This window comes from Felis catus, chromosome F2 (genome assembly GCF_018350175.1).
Source record: "Felis catus isolate Fca126 chromosome F2, F.catus_Fca126_mat1.0, whole genome shotgun sequence".
NCBI lineage: Eukaryota > Metazoa > Chordata > Mammalia > Carnivora > Felidae > Felis > Felis catus.
Window position 1 is genome coordinate 18,702,538 of NC_058385.1, and position 16,487 is coordinate 18,719,024.

The window sequence follows — 16,487 nt, forward strand, 5'->3', positions numbered from 1 at the left end:
TTCGTGGGTTCAAGCCCCACATTGGTCTCTGCGCTGACAGCTCAAAGGCTGGAACCTGCCTCAGATTCTGTGTCTCCCTCTCTCTCTGCTCCTCCCCAGCTCACACTCTGTCTCTGTCTCTGTCTCTTTCTCAATGATAAATAAGACATTAAAATTTTTTTTAAAAGAAAGGTTCTTTTCTGTTTAGACTTGAACCTCTATTTGTATCCTGATCATGGAATTCTATAATTCCAAGTACCTACCTGAATTTTCACATTTTATAAGTATCAGAAAATATTTTAGATGACCTTCAGGAAAAGCAGGAAGTTCTGGCCTTACTTTTCTTCCTTGTTGTGCCTTAAAAATGCTCCAAGAGGGGTGCCTGGGTGGCTCACTTGGTTAAATGTCCAACTTTGGCTCAGGTCAGCTTGTGAGTGTGAGCCCCACATCGGGCTCTGTGCTGAGAGCTCAGAGCCTGGAGCCTGCTTCAGATTCTGTCTCCCTCTCCCTGCCCCTTCCTCAGCTCACACTCTGTCTCTGTCCCTCTCAAAAATAAATAAACACTAAAAAAAGATTTTTTTAATGCTCCAGGAGATGCCTCCCACTGTGCACTTGAATAATAGTTATTACTCTTGAGTCCTCTTTGGTTACCACAGTACTGAGTATTTATGTATTGATTAATATTCAACATTATGCTATATAAATGTTAGAAATTTTTAATATGTGTTGTAAAAATGAGGTACTTGAGACCCTGGAAGGCTAAATAATTTGTCCTGAACTTGTGTACTCTTTTTAACTGCATTACTTTCTCTACTAAGCACACTTGAGGAAAGGCATGAGGACATCTGGTCAAGGTATCTCTGGGTTCTGGCATTAAAGTACCACCTTATTCCAAGCATGTAGCAATGCTAGATAAAATACAAAGTCAGAATGTAAAAGTCACAGCTGAGCTCATAATTTATCATGTCAGTGGCCCACAAATCAAAGGAAAATGTAAGTGATGAGGAGTTGTAAGCTGTGCTGAGGCCTCTGGCTTGCTGGCCTCTGAGGGGGTTGTGGGGGGAGCAGTACAAATTCTTCAGGGTTATGAGAGGTTAAAGTCGTTCTACACTAGATGGAGAGCCAGAGCCATTCTTGCAGTCTGAAACCAGGACATAGAGAAGGACTCGTTTGCTGCTGAGCAAGGGTCAGAAATCTGCCCACTACCTGAGACTATAGTTTTTGATGCCAGGAGAGGCTTATGATGGCAAGGAGAACGTGACACAGCTGGTAAACTGGGAATTGAACCAGGTCACTCACTGGTTCAATGATGTGACCGGAAATAATCCAGATGTCAGCACAAGGTAATACTCACATTGCCAGCATGAAAGTGATCGTACCTGGGTGGTTCTGGGTACAAAATGAGTTGTAAGAGAAGGATAATGACAGGGGATGGAGCTGTATCAAAAAATTAAATGAAACTAAAAAATCTTCCCACTTCAAATGCACTTGCAAAACAAAATTCCAAAGCACAAATCCTAACACTAGGAAAGAGCCAATGAATTTGACCGTCGAAAATAAATTTGACTAGAAGAAATTAAAATATTGAAACAGGCTAGGAAAACATATTTTTAATTCTCAAAATATAAACAAAGCATTGCCATCCATAAAAAAAGGTATAAAACCCTGAAATCAAAATAGTTCAGTTATCTATTTATTTACAAATACTTATTAAGATCATACTATGTTCCATAGAGTCTTATGGGTGCCAGAGATACAGGAATGAACCAAATAAGTTTGTTTATGTTATTTACTTACTTATTTATTTATTTATTTATTTAGAGTAGGGGAGGAGCAGAGAAAGAGGGAGAGAGAGAATCCCAAGCAAGCTCCAAACTGTCAGCACAGAACCCAATGAGGGGCTCGATCTCACAAACCATGAGATCATGACCTGTGCCAAAATCAAGAGTTAGGTGCTTAAACCGAGCCACCCACGTACCCCCATTTATTTATTTATTTTGAGGGGGGTGGCGAGAGAGAGAGAGAGCGAGAGCACATGTGTGCATCCGCGCACACAGGTGGGGGAGGGGCAGAGAGAGAGAATACCAAGCAGGCTCCACGCTATCAGCACAGAGTCTGATGCAAGGCTTGAGCCCAGGAGCCTTGAGATCATGATGTGCATCAAAATCAAGAGTGGGACATTTAATTGCCTGAGCCACCCAGGTGCCCCTGAACCAAAGTAAAATCCATATCCACATAGAGAATTTATATTCTCGTAGGGAGTTTACCTGTTAGTGGTAAGAATGAAATAAGGATAGACAGAAATCTTGGAAGTGGAAGATAGTCATTGAAATAAAATTCCCAGTAGAAAGGATAATCTCTAGACTTGAAAATGACAGAATTTTTCATTTGGAAGACCGTACTTAGGAAATCACCTAAAATGCAGTAATGGGAACAATAAGATTTTTAAAGTGTGTGTGTGTGTGTGTGTGTGTGTGTGTGTGTGTGTGTGTGTGTGTAGAGAGAGAGAGAGAGAGAAAGAGAACACATCAGATTACATGAAGAAATAATAGCTTAGATTATTTTAGAATTGAAGACAAGACTCCTCAAGTTGAAAGGACACTCTGAGAACCTTATCTGGAAAAGTAACAATAAATCACTGCCTAAACACTTTGTGGTAAAACTTTAGAACATCCAGGTTGAAAAAAAAATCTGAACCAATCAGAAAAAAATGTATAGACTAGCCCCAAAGCAAAGAAAACTAGATTGAGAGCAGACACCAAGAGCAGTATTGAGGGGGGAAGTGTACTGTAATTTGGATTCTAGAATTTAATGACAACATATACCACTGACACACTGATCAAACATATTAATAGAATATCCAGCTTTTAAAACTTAATATTTTGGGGGGCATCTGGATGACTCGGTCAGTTAAGCATCCGACTTCAGCTTAGGTCACGATCTCACGGCTCATGAGTTCGAGCTGCGGGTCAAACTCTATGCTGATAGCATAGAGCCTGGAGCCTGCTTCAGATTCTGTGTCTTCCTCTCTCTGCCTCTCTCTCTCTCTCTTTCTCTCTCTCTCCCTCTCTCTCTCTCAAAAATAAATAAACATTTAAAAAAACTGAATATTTTTGATGAAACAAGCCTAGAAAAAGTAATAACTAATTTCTGTGTTAAAAAAAAAAAGTAAGACTACACAAAGGAAGGAAATACCAACATGCAATAAAAGAAGACTATAAATGGCCAGCAAATACATGCAAATTGAAAATAAAAATGCCAAAGGTTGAAATTTTAATAACATCAGTGTGAACAAGGATGTGGAAGAATGATCACAGATATTCTTTGGTACCTCCACTTGGGCCAAGTGTGTTGGTGACTTCATAAAGCATGAAAGTGGTAAATGCCAGCTTCTGGGTAGTGTTTACCTTGGGGAGGGAGAGTTTGGAAAAAGAGTGGGACTGGAGAAGGGTGAGCAACAGGGGCTCACCCGTATCTGTAATATTTTATTTCTTTAAAAGGTGAAGCACGGGGTGCCTGGGTGGCGCAGTCGGTTAAGCGTCTGACTTCAGCCAGGTCACGATCTCGCGGTCCGTGAGTTCGAGCCCCGCGTCAGGCTCTGGGCTGATGGCTCGGAGCCTGGAGCCTGTTTCCGATTCTGTGTCTCCCTCTCTCTCTGCCCCTCCCCGTTCATGCTCTGTCTCTCTCTGTCCCAAAAATAAATAAACGTTGAAGAAAAAAAAAATTAAAAAAAAAAATAAAAGGTGAAGCAAAAGTTCCAAGTACCAGGATCTGTTAAAGCATGGTGGTGCATACATGGGTTTTATAGTATTAGCCTACATATGTACCTGTGTAATTGCAATGAAAGGATACTCAGAACTTTCAGGAGAACATGAATGTTTATGCACGACAATAAGGTTTATAAATAGCCAATCTTCTGGTAATGAGGCCAATTGAAACTCAAAGTCTTTATCAGGGTCTATAAAGCCCTACAGAGTCTGCCCCTCTGACCTCTCTCAGTTGCTCATTCAGTCTACCCTAACTCCATCCCCATTGCGTGGTTTTGGACCTCACACAAATCAAACTCGTTACCTCTTCTCATACCAGCAATACTCTTATATTATTGTTATCTCTTTCTGATACTGGGGAAAATGTAGAAAATTTAAAAATATCTCCATACATTTGATTTTGCTATTGATCCAATGCTGTTAGTAGATATTGACTCAACCAGCTAAATGGAACTGTATTTGCTTGGCCCTTGATGGATGTTCCTGTTTGCAGTGGTTCATGCCACCATAATTCAGCATTGGATGCAAACACTGAATGGGGTCACTGGAGTCCCCATACTCCTGGCAGCATCATGTGCTCAGGAGCAACAGGTAGCTGTGGGATTTAGGCTGAGGCAGTAATTTTCCGTGGAGTCGTGTACTCTTTTCCACCATATTGCTTTTTCCACCAAGCACACTTGGGGAAAGGCATGGGAACATCTGATCAAGGTATCTTTTTGCGTTCCAGCTTTGAGGCACCATCTTTGTTCCAAGATGGTATGTGGAAATCTCCTAGGAGTTCAAAGTGAATTATAATGAATAACAACTAAGTTTGGATCTGGAACTGTTTTAAAATTTTTGTTATTGTTTGGATTTGTATGTGAGAGATGAATAAACTAATTCACAGTATGAATGAGCATAATTTTCATTTTGGAAGTTATTCTTAACGTTTTGTAGTTTAAAGTATAAAACTTGATTAATGCATGCTACTTTATCTTTAAAAGACAAAAATAAACGTCACTGCTAGCTACAGTGGTCATTGGAATGGCTGTGTATGTGTGTGTGTGCGTGTGCTGTGTCTGTGTCTGCATGCACATGTGTGCATTGTGGGACTCTGGTCATTAAGTTCTCTCTCACTGATTTTTCCCACTACAACTCATGCATTTGATAATAATCTGCCAGTATTTTGAAGTTCTAAAAGGTGCTCCACAACATCACTCTAATGAGTTTTATTTCAGTATCTTGTTGGACAATCATTCTAATACTATGGAACTTATTTTGGTATGTCAATATTAAGCGCTCAAATCTTGAAAATAATTCCACCTCATCAAAAATAGATAGTAGATTAACTATAGCTTAAATGTATCCTGTCTTCATGGGTCATTTCCTTACAACTTCAGTTTAGTATTGAGCCAAGAGCTGAGCAAACGCAGCAATAATTCTTTGGAAATTGAGCTTAATTATTGCAGGCCACTAGGATTCAACTTCATGTATTAGAATACTTGTTGCCATATTGCATTCTGGTGACATAAAGAACAAGTGTATCCTCAAAGAGGGTCTAACTCCCAATTTGAGCATAGTTAGTGGGTGAAAGAATTCAACTCACTATTCTGTTTAAAATTATGGTTTGAGTATTGCTTTTATAATCTTGATCAGTAAGTGAAAATTAGATAATGTTCTCCAGTAGTCACAAGAAAACACATTTCTTCAGCTTTTGTAATAATATTAATTATTGAAGTATTGAACATGTTAATGAGCACTTACTCTGTGCTATGTACTGTTCTAAGCATTTTATTTGCATTCACTTATTTAATCTTCTAAGCAGGCTTGTGAAGTAGAAGCTAATGTTATCCCTAAATTACAGAAGAGGAGATGGAAGCACACACAAATTAAGTAATCTCTCTGAGGCCGTACGATACGTAATGGAGCTGGTGGTGGTGGCTTCAGTCATTTTTTCTGAATGGAAGACTATGGACTTTTTTTGCCATCCTACCCATCATAGTTTCAACACTTATTTATTCATTTGTCTTTAGCAGGAAGTCAGCGAAACTTGCATACCTTCATGCATTTTAATTTTTCTAACAATAAATGATCATTTATTCTTTGGATTCTTACAGGGCGTTCTACTTGGACAAGTCAAATTCACCACCTAACTCCACATCCAAAGCTGCCTATGTAGATAAGGTAAAAATAGATGATTGCATTTATTGATGCTTTGCCATTTACACACCACGCTTTTTAAAAAATTTTCTGCTGTTGTCTTCAACAATTTGTTCTTAAACAAATTATACATATTTGTAGTCTCCAGCTCTGTTACTGCCACAATGAAAATATTTTAGACTATTCATTAAAAGTTATAACAACTATGAATCACATGCCATCTAAAAGCATTTCTTCCTACTAAATGTGCTGGTCTTTATGCCCATGACTTTTTTTTTTTTTCTGCAGCTAATGAGGCCTCTCAATGCTTTGGATGAACTTTATCGACTGGTAGCCTCGTTTATCAGATCCAAGCGCACGGCCGCCTGTGCAAACACAGCTTGCAGCGCCTCCGGGGTCGGTCTGCTGTCCGTGTCCTCGGAGCTGTGCAACAGGCTGGGGGCCTGCCACATCATCATGTGCAACAGTGGCGTGCACAGGTACGTGAACCACCCCGCCCTGCCTGCGGCTCTCATACTGAAGTTCGTTCGTAGGTTCTTATTTCTATTTCGGTTACGTGAAATTATAACTGGAAACATGCAGAGGACTCAGATGTATTTGGAATAAGATTTAGGAAATCAGGTCATTGTTACACAGTTTTTCTGGCTTTAGTGATATTTTCAGTGACTGTTTATTCATATACATGAATGCAATCCCATATTTATATCACTATATCATATCTGCCCAGATGCTCATCACCCTTGTGTTTATATTATGAGATTTATACTTTAGGTACAAAGTTGTGCACCGATTTTGTTCACTGTAGGAACTTGCCTGGTAGGAGCGGGCCACTAGCTAACCAAAACTTTTTTCACTACAGTTGATGGACATTCTACTCTTCAGTGGTTTGGGTTTCTGTACCCAGTTGTTGTGAGGTAGGCGCTGCCTTGGGGTTACTACTGTCTTCCTACTTTGGGCAAAATTAAGTCCAGGAGCCCATACAATATGCGTTCCTGAAAATGGAAGGGAAGATTTTAGATGGGTCCAGTTCCAGTAGTTTGTCTTAGGCAACTGTGCTCAGTCTGGGGCAGCCAAGGTGGGTTGATGATCTCATATAGCTGTATCAGCTGCAAAATGTGGGTGGAGGACCCCATGTCAAGTCCTTCTCCATAACCATGTACTCCTCCTCTCTCATCTCACCATCTTCACAAGGAGGTGAAACCACGTGGTAAAAGTAAAAATAAAGCAGAATTTAGTCCTCATTGTAATCTGAGTGGGCAAATAGTGTCCTGTCACCCATCATAGCTTCTTCTTAGAACTGGGCCAGTTGGATTTTGAAGATGGTGGTATTGTTTAGTCAGATATACCTGGTACTTCATGTATGCAAAGGACTGCAGTGTTATGTCATAAAGTGGTGATGCTCATGTTAGAAACATAAATACAGCATGAACAGCTAATGACAAAAAAATAATAAGATATCATAAGAGAGCATAAGAAAAAATTACAAAAATAACAAACCTACATTGCAAGAAAATGTAAATGGCCTAGGAAAGTTACAGCTAAAAACTAAGATTCAGAAAGAAAACAGATCTTTGAGATGGGTAGACCTTTCCAGAGAAGGTGATATTTGAACTAGGTTCTGGTGGGTCCAGATGAAGGGTAGAAAGTGGGAGAAAGATGATCTGAGACAGCAGGTTCTCATCTGTGAAATTCCATTTCAGTTTGGTGTACCTGAAATTCTAGTTTTCAAGTCTACACAGTGTATTCTTTCTTATGATGTATGGCAAGACCTTTTTTCTCTGAAAGGAGCATTATGTTCCGTGGTTGACAGAATACACAGAATTTCCTCCTTTATTTGAATGGCTGTGTACTTTGTGCTCTATTGCAAGCTTTAATAAGCTTAATTGAAAATATCATCTGCAACCAAATGAATAAAATATTACTTCATAATTTGTTTACTAGCAGCAAAGTGATCTCTCCCTTCTGATCAACTCATGTTCACTCCTTCTGTTCCCATTTATTCATTCATTCATTTATGTATTCATTATTCATTCACTCGATAAATATGCACTGAGCACCAATTATGTGCCAGCACTGCTCGAGCTGCTGGGGATCTAGCATTGAAAAATTAAAGTTTCTGCTCTCAAGTAGTGTGCATTGTGTTGGGGGGAAACCGATGATTAAGCAAACAAATATGTAATGGGGTAGATGGAATAAATAGAAAAAAGACAGGAGTCAGAGAGGTAGAAGGTGTGACAGGATGGGAAGGACGAGTAGTCCCATCCAACAAGGGATTTCGTCAAAGATTTGTATGGAATGAAGGAATGATTTATGCAAATATCTCCAAGAAAGAGCATTCGCTCCTAGGGAGCAACAATGCAAATGTGAGAGCTCACGTGGGAGTGTGCATAATGTGTTCAAGAAACTGCACAGAGACCATGGTGGGCTCAACAAAGCATCACCACCTTGGTTATTGATGTTCTTATGTTACCCTGGTGCAAGGTCATACGTAGTTGTCTGAGAACTTGATACACTATGACCCCAAAGGGGACACCTCAGACTTTGAAACTACAAGCCTATGTTACCATCTCATTAATTTACTGAAAGTTAATTCAGTTAAATCTGCACTTAATCCTAGAATTATGACCAGGTTGTCCAAATTATTCTCTCTGCTATCCTGTGAGCAGTTTTAAAATTTGACTATTGTTACATGGGAGACATAGATTGATATCCCATAACTGTTTTATAAGTATCATATTCATTGATTGGGGTGTTAGGACCACAAGTAACACTGCACTTTCAAAGTGGTTTGACTTTTTCCATTTCTACTATTCAAAATAGATGTAGCTTTAGTTAGTTCATTTCAGAGACATTTCCTGAGGTGTAGGCAAAAATACCCCATGACAAATGCTGATTTAAAGTTGAAACTATTTGAAAATGGTACAGCTTTATTTTCCTATTATGCAGAATAAAATGGGAGTTTAACATTATCTTTTAATCTTTCACTGAAGGCTATGCTTACACTTTTCATGACAATAAAATGTACTAATTTATATTAGATTTGGAAATCTCACATAAAGACTGTTCTTAAATTAATTCTTTAGTATTATAATTCAAATGGCTAGAGAGAAACCGAAGCACACCCACACCTGCACTCAACATTAAACATGGAAGTTTACCTTCAGGTTCTGACAAACAGGAGAAGTCCACAATGTGAAGCAGAATAAATGTTGCACCAACTATTTTTTATCATTGACTTCTAAAATCGAGATGAGAAATGCACAACAAGATGGTATCCACATCAGATAGTCAGTTTCCTGATTTTATTTACCAAATAGTAAAAGAATCTAAAGTCTTTTTAGAGTATTGAATTATACTTGAATTGTACTGCATATGTTTGATATTAAAGAGAAGAATGTAGGTTTTCAGAATGAAAAGGCAGATTTAATTAGCATTAATGTCTAGATGTTTTAATGCCAACCTGAATCGGATGGCAGAGCTGCATTCAACAGTGAATGCGAGATTAGCGGGAAGAGAATTCAGAATGAATTATTAAAATCTTCTCATAGCATTTAGCCTGGCTTTGTTTTTATTAAATTCTTTTCGCTAGGGTAATCCTTTGTGTGTATTACAATTCTACTGATGAACTTCCCTGCCCACACTCTTAACTATTCACTCATGTCAGTTTTCTTCATTGCTACTGAATGGTGAGAGAATAGCACTGTCTCTTCTTAAAAGCAGGTGTTTGCCTTTTAATCAATATCGACTGATGTTAAAAGGTAGTTTCATAAGTGAAAATCTTTTATAATTTCCTATCCTGATCAGCCTTTTTTCATTTTCACTTTGCATTCATCCGTTGCAACTTCCATCTCGCAACACACAATTGGAACATAGTTGTATTGGTCCATACAGCTTAACAATCTGCTTTATGCTCATAACAACTGTATCTGTGTCTTCAAAATGTATGCATAGACTTTTTCATTATCACTTTTATTTGTCACGTAGTTAGTCCAGCCAGTTGCTATCCCAGAGTTTACTAAACCATTAGTTGAGTGGTTTATCTTCTCGTCTATTGCGCATAATGCCTAGAGGGAGGCTTCTTTCATTATGTAGCTGTTCAGATTTCAATTTGATCTCCCAGTACGTTAAAAGAAAACAAAAACATCCTCCGGATGGAATTACTGTGGCAAGTTTAAACCTATGTGGTCAATATATTATTAAGTTCTCAAAAGGAACGTGCTTGTGTATAACACAGCCAGAAGGTTAGATAGTTGTGTGGCACTTTGACCTCTTCCTGGTCTTGGGAGAGATCGAATCCAATTATCTACTGTGCTTCTCTGCTAGATATGCAAGGATATTTCAGTAGTGCCTCAGTTTATACTTCTTTGATTAACAAATACAAACATGTGAATTGAGTATTTTTTGAATTTCCTTTTCTACAAAGATTCATACAAAGACTGTCTATATATCTACTTTATAGGCAAATTGTTTTTTGCCACATTGAACATTTTTACAGTATTGAATCGGCCCTATGACTTTTAATGTCCTCTTTTGTACTCATACCAGTCAGCTGTTGCAGGCAATCCAAAAGCATGCTACAGGGGACCTGAATTTCCCCTCTGTTTCTTACTGCAGCATCTTTCCATTAAATGCAATGTTTCATTTTGTTGTGGTTCTTTATCCCCCCTCACAGCCCCCACTTAATAGCCAACTGTTTTTCTTGAACCAGTATAAATCAGTGTGCTGCAAATGTTATAAAACCTGAATCATGAGTCTTACTGTATCCAAAAACAAAGGTGTCATTTTCTTCCCACTACATTAGCTTCTGCTTGCCTTGCCGGTGGGAACAAGTGGGTGGAAATTTCCAGAGGCTACCTGAAACGATTTGTCAAAGAAATTTCTAATGAGGGCAGGAAATCTGGGATCACAGTTTTTCCCTCTAAGGACTTGTTCCAAAGAGTTTTTGTCCGCTTAGTCTCAGTATTTTTTAATAATTGGTTTTCAGTGGTGTCAGAACCCTGGTATGGCCCTGCAGGAAAGTGCGTGATTTGAGCACAGGCCTCATGTCTAACTCCCCTTTGAGCCCAAACCTTGGAGATCTGTACACATAAATTACGTTTTATCTTCACGCTTTGTTGTGAGGATGAGTCTCTTACAGGAAACAAAACCTTGCATTTTTTTTTAAAGATTTCTTTAATTTTTTTTTTTTTTATTTTGAGAGACAGAGTGTGCATGCAAGTGGGGGAGGAGTAGAAGGAGAGGGAAAGAGAGGGAGAATCCCAAGCAGGCTCCATGCTGTCAGCACAGAGCCTGACACGGAGCTCGAACACCTAAACCGTGAGATCATGACCTGAGCTGAAACCAGGAGTCAGACACTTAACCAACTGAGCTACTTGGGCTCCCGAAGGGCTTGCATTTTTAAGTAACAAACCTCGGGTTCACTCATTGATTGGAGGCTGTGAGCAGCACGACCAAGAGGGGCTCAATGCATCAGAGATTCACTGGCATCCAGCATCAGTCAATGTCTTGTGTTCTGGTTAGAACCCTGCATAGGTATAAGAAGGAAATAGTCTGTGGCAAAGGCCCACCTGTTTTTGTTATTTAAAAACATATTGAAAAACATCAAGCTGGCTACCATCTATGTATTATGGTGGTAAACTTCTTTTTTTTTTAGTACATTGTAGAAGTTAGTTTTAACCTATATAAAGTTTTAGGAAATAAAAGACCATATGTATTTGAATCTTCTAACTTAAGAGGGGTTTATTCTCAAGATGTGTTCCTTAGTTGGTTATTTGGAAATCAAGACATTTTCACATTTGACGGTAATACCAGTGGTGTTTGAATCTTCAAAGTCAGCCCTCTCTCTCTTCCCCCTTCCCTGACAAGCGCTTATATAATCTATAATGTGACCATGGTATAGGACCCAAAGTATGATTATAAACATTTGTTAGGGAAACGAAAGCCAGGGGGCACCTGGGTGGTTCAGGAAGTTAAGCATCCCACTCTTGAGCTCAGTTCAGGTTCCACATTGGGCTCCACACTGGTCATGGACCCTACTTAAAAAAAAAAAAAAAAAAAGGAAAGCCAGGAGATAAAAAAATAAAAACACTGAAGATAACTATGTATTACTAGTCTGGGTAATGGAACAGTTTTTTTAAAAAATGTAGACGAACATGTAATGACTCTTGGTTCATATAAACAATTTAAAAAAACGTCTTCAGGTACCTATCAATTAGCAATTTTAGAAACCACTTTTGTTTGAACTTTGAAGGACTGTGTTAGCACTATTTTATTCTGTCATAACCGTGACATTAAAGGACAAATTGACAAATAGGCCCAGCTAGAGGAAGGCAGAATCTTATAAAAGTGGATCATTCAAGGTAACCTGACATAGGTAATCAGAGTCCTAATAGGGCGGATGATAAAGCTGCATCGTTTTCCATTGCGCACTAAAAACATCAAGTAAGAGGAGTAGATTTACTCTGGGGATTTCCATATGTAAGTTAGATTCTATGTATGAGACAGAAAAAATAAATTACCATACTAAGCAAATGAAGGTTTCAAATATATCCCTTTATCATTTATTCAAAAATGACTTGAGAGATTGAATAACAAGATTAGTGGGAATACTTGATTTTCAAATCTCCAGAAAGACAGCTACATAGAACACAAGAAACATTTCTGCTAGCTCATGATCTCAGAATACCTTACTTTCCCAACAGAAAATTCTAAAATTCTAAAAATTACTTTTATATAAGGGCAGTAGTAGCAAGGACAGAAATGACATTTAAAATTGCCATTAAATTTTGCTGCAGTTATGATTATTTTTATTTGACATTATTTTCTAATAATAATATGGTTATTATTCCTTGATATAATTTGATTATATCGATGCAACTGTTCTCATTTGTTTGAAATCTAATAAAATCAATGAATCAAAACAATGAAACAAAAACAAATGTGAAAATTTAAAATTGTGCTATAATCCTTAGAAGAGAAAAAATAAAATTCTATTATAATGGGGCTCTGGGAGAAAGACAAAGTATATCCTACTCATGATAGGATAGAAGTATAAATCTTAATAACTCTGCCAAACTTCTAAGGGCAGAGAATAGAAAGGTGGTTACCATGGGCTGGCAGGAAGAGAAAATGGGGAGACATTGGTCAAGGGATACAAAGTTTCAATTATACTAAGTTTTAGTTAGTTCTGGAGATCTAATATGCAACAGTGTGACTGTAGTTAACAATGCTGTTTGTATACTTGGACATTTGCCAGGAAGGTAGATCTTAATTGGTTTCACCACCAAAAAAAGAAAAGAAGGAAGAGAAAGAGAAAGAGAAAGAGAAAGAGAAAGAGAAAGAGAAAGAAAGAAAGAAAGAAAGAAAGAAAGAAAGAAAGAAAGAAAGAAAGAAAGAAAAAGAAAATGTTTAACTGTGGGGGTTGATAGATAGGTTAATCAACTTGATTGTGATGAATACTTCAAAATGTGTGTATATAAATATATAAAATCAAACTATATACCTTAATTTTTAATTAATTTTTAATTTTCAATTATACCTCAGTAAAACTTGGGGAGGGGAAGCAAATCGAGAATTTCAAATTATGTGGAATTGTAAAATAGGCAAATAAAACTCCACAATTCACCCTAATTTTTAAAACCAGGTAAATAATATAGGTATTTTTTCTTAAAACTATGAGAAATCAAACATTTCAAACATGACAGAAGTTTCATTCTTTTACTTTTCTTTCACTATCTATGAACAATAGATAGATAATATTAAATTATTCTGTAATTTTAAAATGTCCATTGTTTTCTTCAAATTAGATTACTCTGAAAGAAGAAGACAGTAATTATGAGGGTGAGTTATTGCGGTGGTTTCTAGTTCTGACCTCCAGTTATCACATGATGTTGACCAGACAGGCCTTACTTTCAGTACATAAAAAAGCGAGAGCTTATGCATGATTGCCTTTCATCATTAAAATTGGAAAAGTCTCAGTAATCACAATACATTAAACATATCTTAATAAAAAATAATCTAGAAGAGTAGTTTTTAAAATTATTTTTAATAATAAGCTCTACACCGAACACGGGGCTTGAACTCACAACCCCAAGATCAAGAGTCACATGCTGTACCGACTGAGCCAGCTAGGCATCCCAATAAAAATACTCTGAATACATAATTATTAGTTACATTTCATTAGTATTTGCCAAACCCAGTTTCACTAACTGACCATATTATTAAAATTTAAGTATTTGTGTTACAAAATTTTATTTGTATGTAGCTATTTAAAAATGATAAATACAGAATCTACTATAAAAACATCAAAAGGGCAGGATTCTTCAAGTTTTATTTTAATAAAATGAAGTTATTGTTTTTCCTAAACCTGCAAAATTCTATTAAAAGCAAAATCAAATGCCACTTTCTGGGATGTGTTCCTGAAGGCTTCATGGTTAGTGATTTTCTAACCACTCTCATAAATGTCATAAGCCAAATTTTCTATCCCTCCAGAGGAGGGAAGAAATATGGGTGTCTCTTCTGTATGAACCTAGAGCAGAAGGGCAGGTGACATGGAGAAAGGTTGACAGAAGGAAGTGGCAATTTCTGCCTTTATGATGCTAATCTTAAATTGGTAGTAGGTCATTTGAGATAGTCTGGAAGAAGACAGAGGTGTTAGATTGCAATCCTGTTAAGCAGGAAGGGTGTATGTAACACCTGTTTTAGGTTTTGAAGCATGATAGTGGTTGGCAGGTGATGGAAATGAAGAATGGTTCTGTGGAATGCAATCAGATGAAAATACAACACTGAGGTGTGAAATAGCACCCTACCTGGAGACAGTCACCATAAAGAGTTCCCTGCTTCCTGGCAATGAAGAGAGAAGGAAGCGTGGCAGAGAGATGAGGTCAGAAGAGAGATGGGCATTGGAGAATGGAAGGTCTAACTGCTAAGTTAAGGATTTGGGACTCCCTCCTCCCACGCAGCCAGTGAAGGGTTTTCAGCCTGACTGGCTCAGTCAGTTAAGCGCCTGACTCTTGACTTTGGCTCAGGTCATGATCTTGCGGTTCGTGAGTTCGAGCCCTGCATCAAGATCTGCGTTGACAGTGCGGAGCCTGCTTGGGATTCTGTCTCCCTCTCTCTCTGCCCCTACCCCGATTGTTCTCTCTTTCTCTCTCTCTCAAAATAAATAAAACTGAACTTAAAAAAAGAAGAATCTGATTAGATGTATTTTTTTAAGATGGCTCTCATGATCTGTGATAGAATGAGAATGGAGGTAGAGAGACACCTAGGAATTCACAATGTACAGGAAGAGATGAGGAGACCCCCAAATTAAGGTATTAACACAGAGGGTGGAAGGGAAAGGGTAGATGTGAATGGTACGAAATGGAAATAGCAAAACTAGAAGTTTGGTGAGAAATAGAGCCCGGGGGGGGGGGGCAGCGGGGGGAGAGCTTTATGATTGGAGCCATCCAGTTTGGGAAGTAGCGTGGAGGGGGCTGCCATGGGGAAAATATACATATTTTTTTTAGGGGATTATGGAGAAGGACTGTTATGTGTTGAGTTTTAGATGTCCATAGTATCTTTTTTTTTTAATTTTTTTTTCAACGTTTATTTATTTTTGGGACAGAGAGAGACAGAGCATGAACGGGGAAGGGTCAGAGAGAGGGAGACACAGAATCGGAAACAGGCTCCAGGCTCTGAGCCATCAGCCCAGAGCCCGACGCGGGGCTCGAACTCAGGGACCGCGAGATCGTGACCTGGCTGAAGTCGGACGCTTAACCGACTGCGCCACCCAGGCGCCCCTTGATGTCCATGGTATCTTATATGGGGATGTTCTTTGACAGATTTGTAGTTACCAAGAACTAAAGGGGTGTGTGTGTGTGTGTGTGTGTGTGTGTGTGTGTGTGTGTAAAGAGATACAACATAGAGGCGCCTGGGTGACTCAGTTGGTTAAGCATCTGACTCTTGATTTTGGCTCAGGTCATGATCTCAGGGTCATGAGATCGAGTCCTGCTTGAGATAATCTCTCTTTCTGTCCATCTGCCCCCTCCCCTGCTCACATGCTCTTTCTCTCTAAAATAAAAAAAAAATTTTTAATAAAAAACAGATATAACGTAAATGGGTATATACATACACAGATGGCAAAGAGGCTATGGAAAAACAGAGGTGGGGTGATTCGTGAGTACAGGAAGATTGGAGAAGGATATCACATCAGAGAAGGCTTCACATAGATACAGTTGAGTTAGGTTTAAAACATTACTAAGAATTTTCTGGGAATATACTTCAGGTATTAGGAACAGGGAATGGGTATTCCAGGAAAAAGCACAGAGGTATGAGAAGAGAGTAATCAGTCGCCAATCACAAACAATGAGAAATGATCACTTGGGAACACATTTGGAGTGTTAATATTCCCCAGTTCTCCACCTCCCCATCCTCTGTGAGCCCTGAATCAGAGGAGCGACATAGGAGGAGCCTCAGAATAAAACACTGAAGGATCTACTAGAAAGGTATGAAAAATACTGAAACAAAGCTCTATTCAGTGTCCTGGGTAAACAGATCAAAGAGGAAACAGTTATTATGGTACAGTGTCAAAGAATTGGGGAGAGAGCTGAAAATCACAAGCTG

The 16,487-nt window shown here is 38.4% G+C and overlaps 1 protein-coding gene across 3 annotated transcripts in view; it reads left to right on the plus strand.

Moving 5' to 3' along the window:
* PREX2 (phosphatidylinositol-3,4,5-trisphosphate dependent Rac exchange factor 2) overlaps window positions 1–16,487 on the plus strand; it is a 303,209-nt gene that overhangs the window by 254,062 nt on the left and 32,660 nt on the right. For all 3 annotated transcript variants that reach the window (XM_023248571.2, XM_023248570.2, XM_023248572.2), the window contains 2 exons: window positions 5,843–5,909; window positions 6,174–6,364. In XM_023248571.2, coding sequence (XP_023104339.2) covers window positions 5,843–5,909; window positions 6,174–6,364 — 258 coding nt within the window. The remainder of the gene's footprint in view (window positions 1–5,842; window positions 5,910–6,173; window positions 6,365–16,487) is intronic.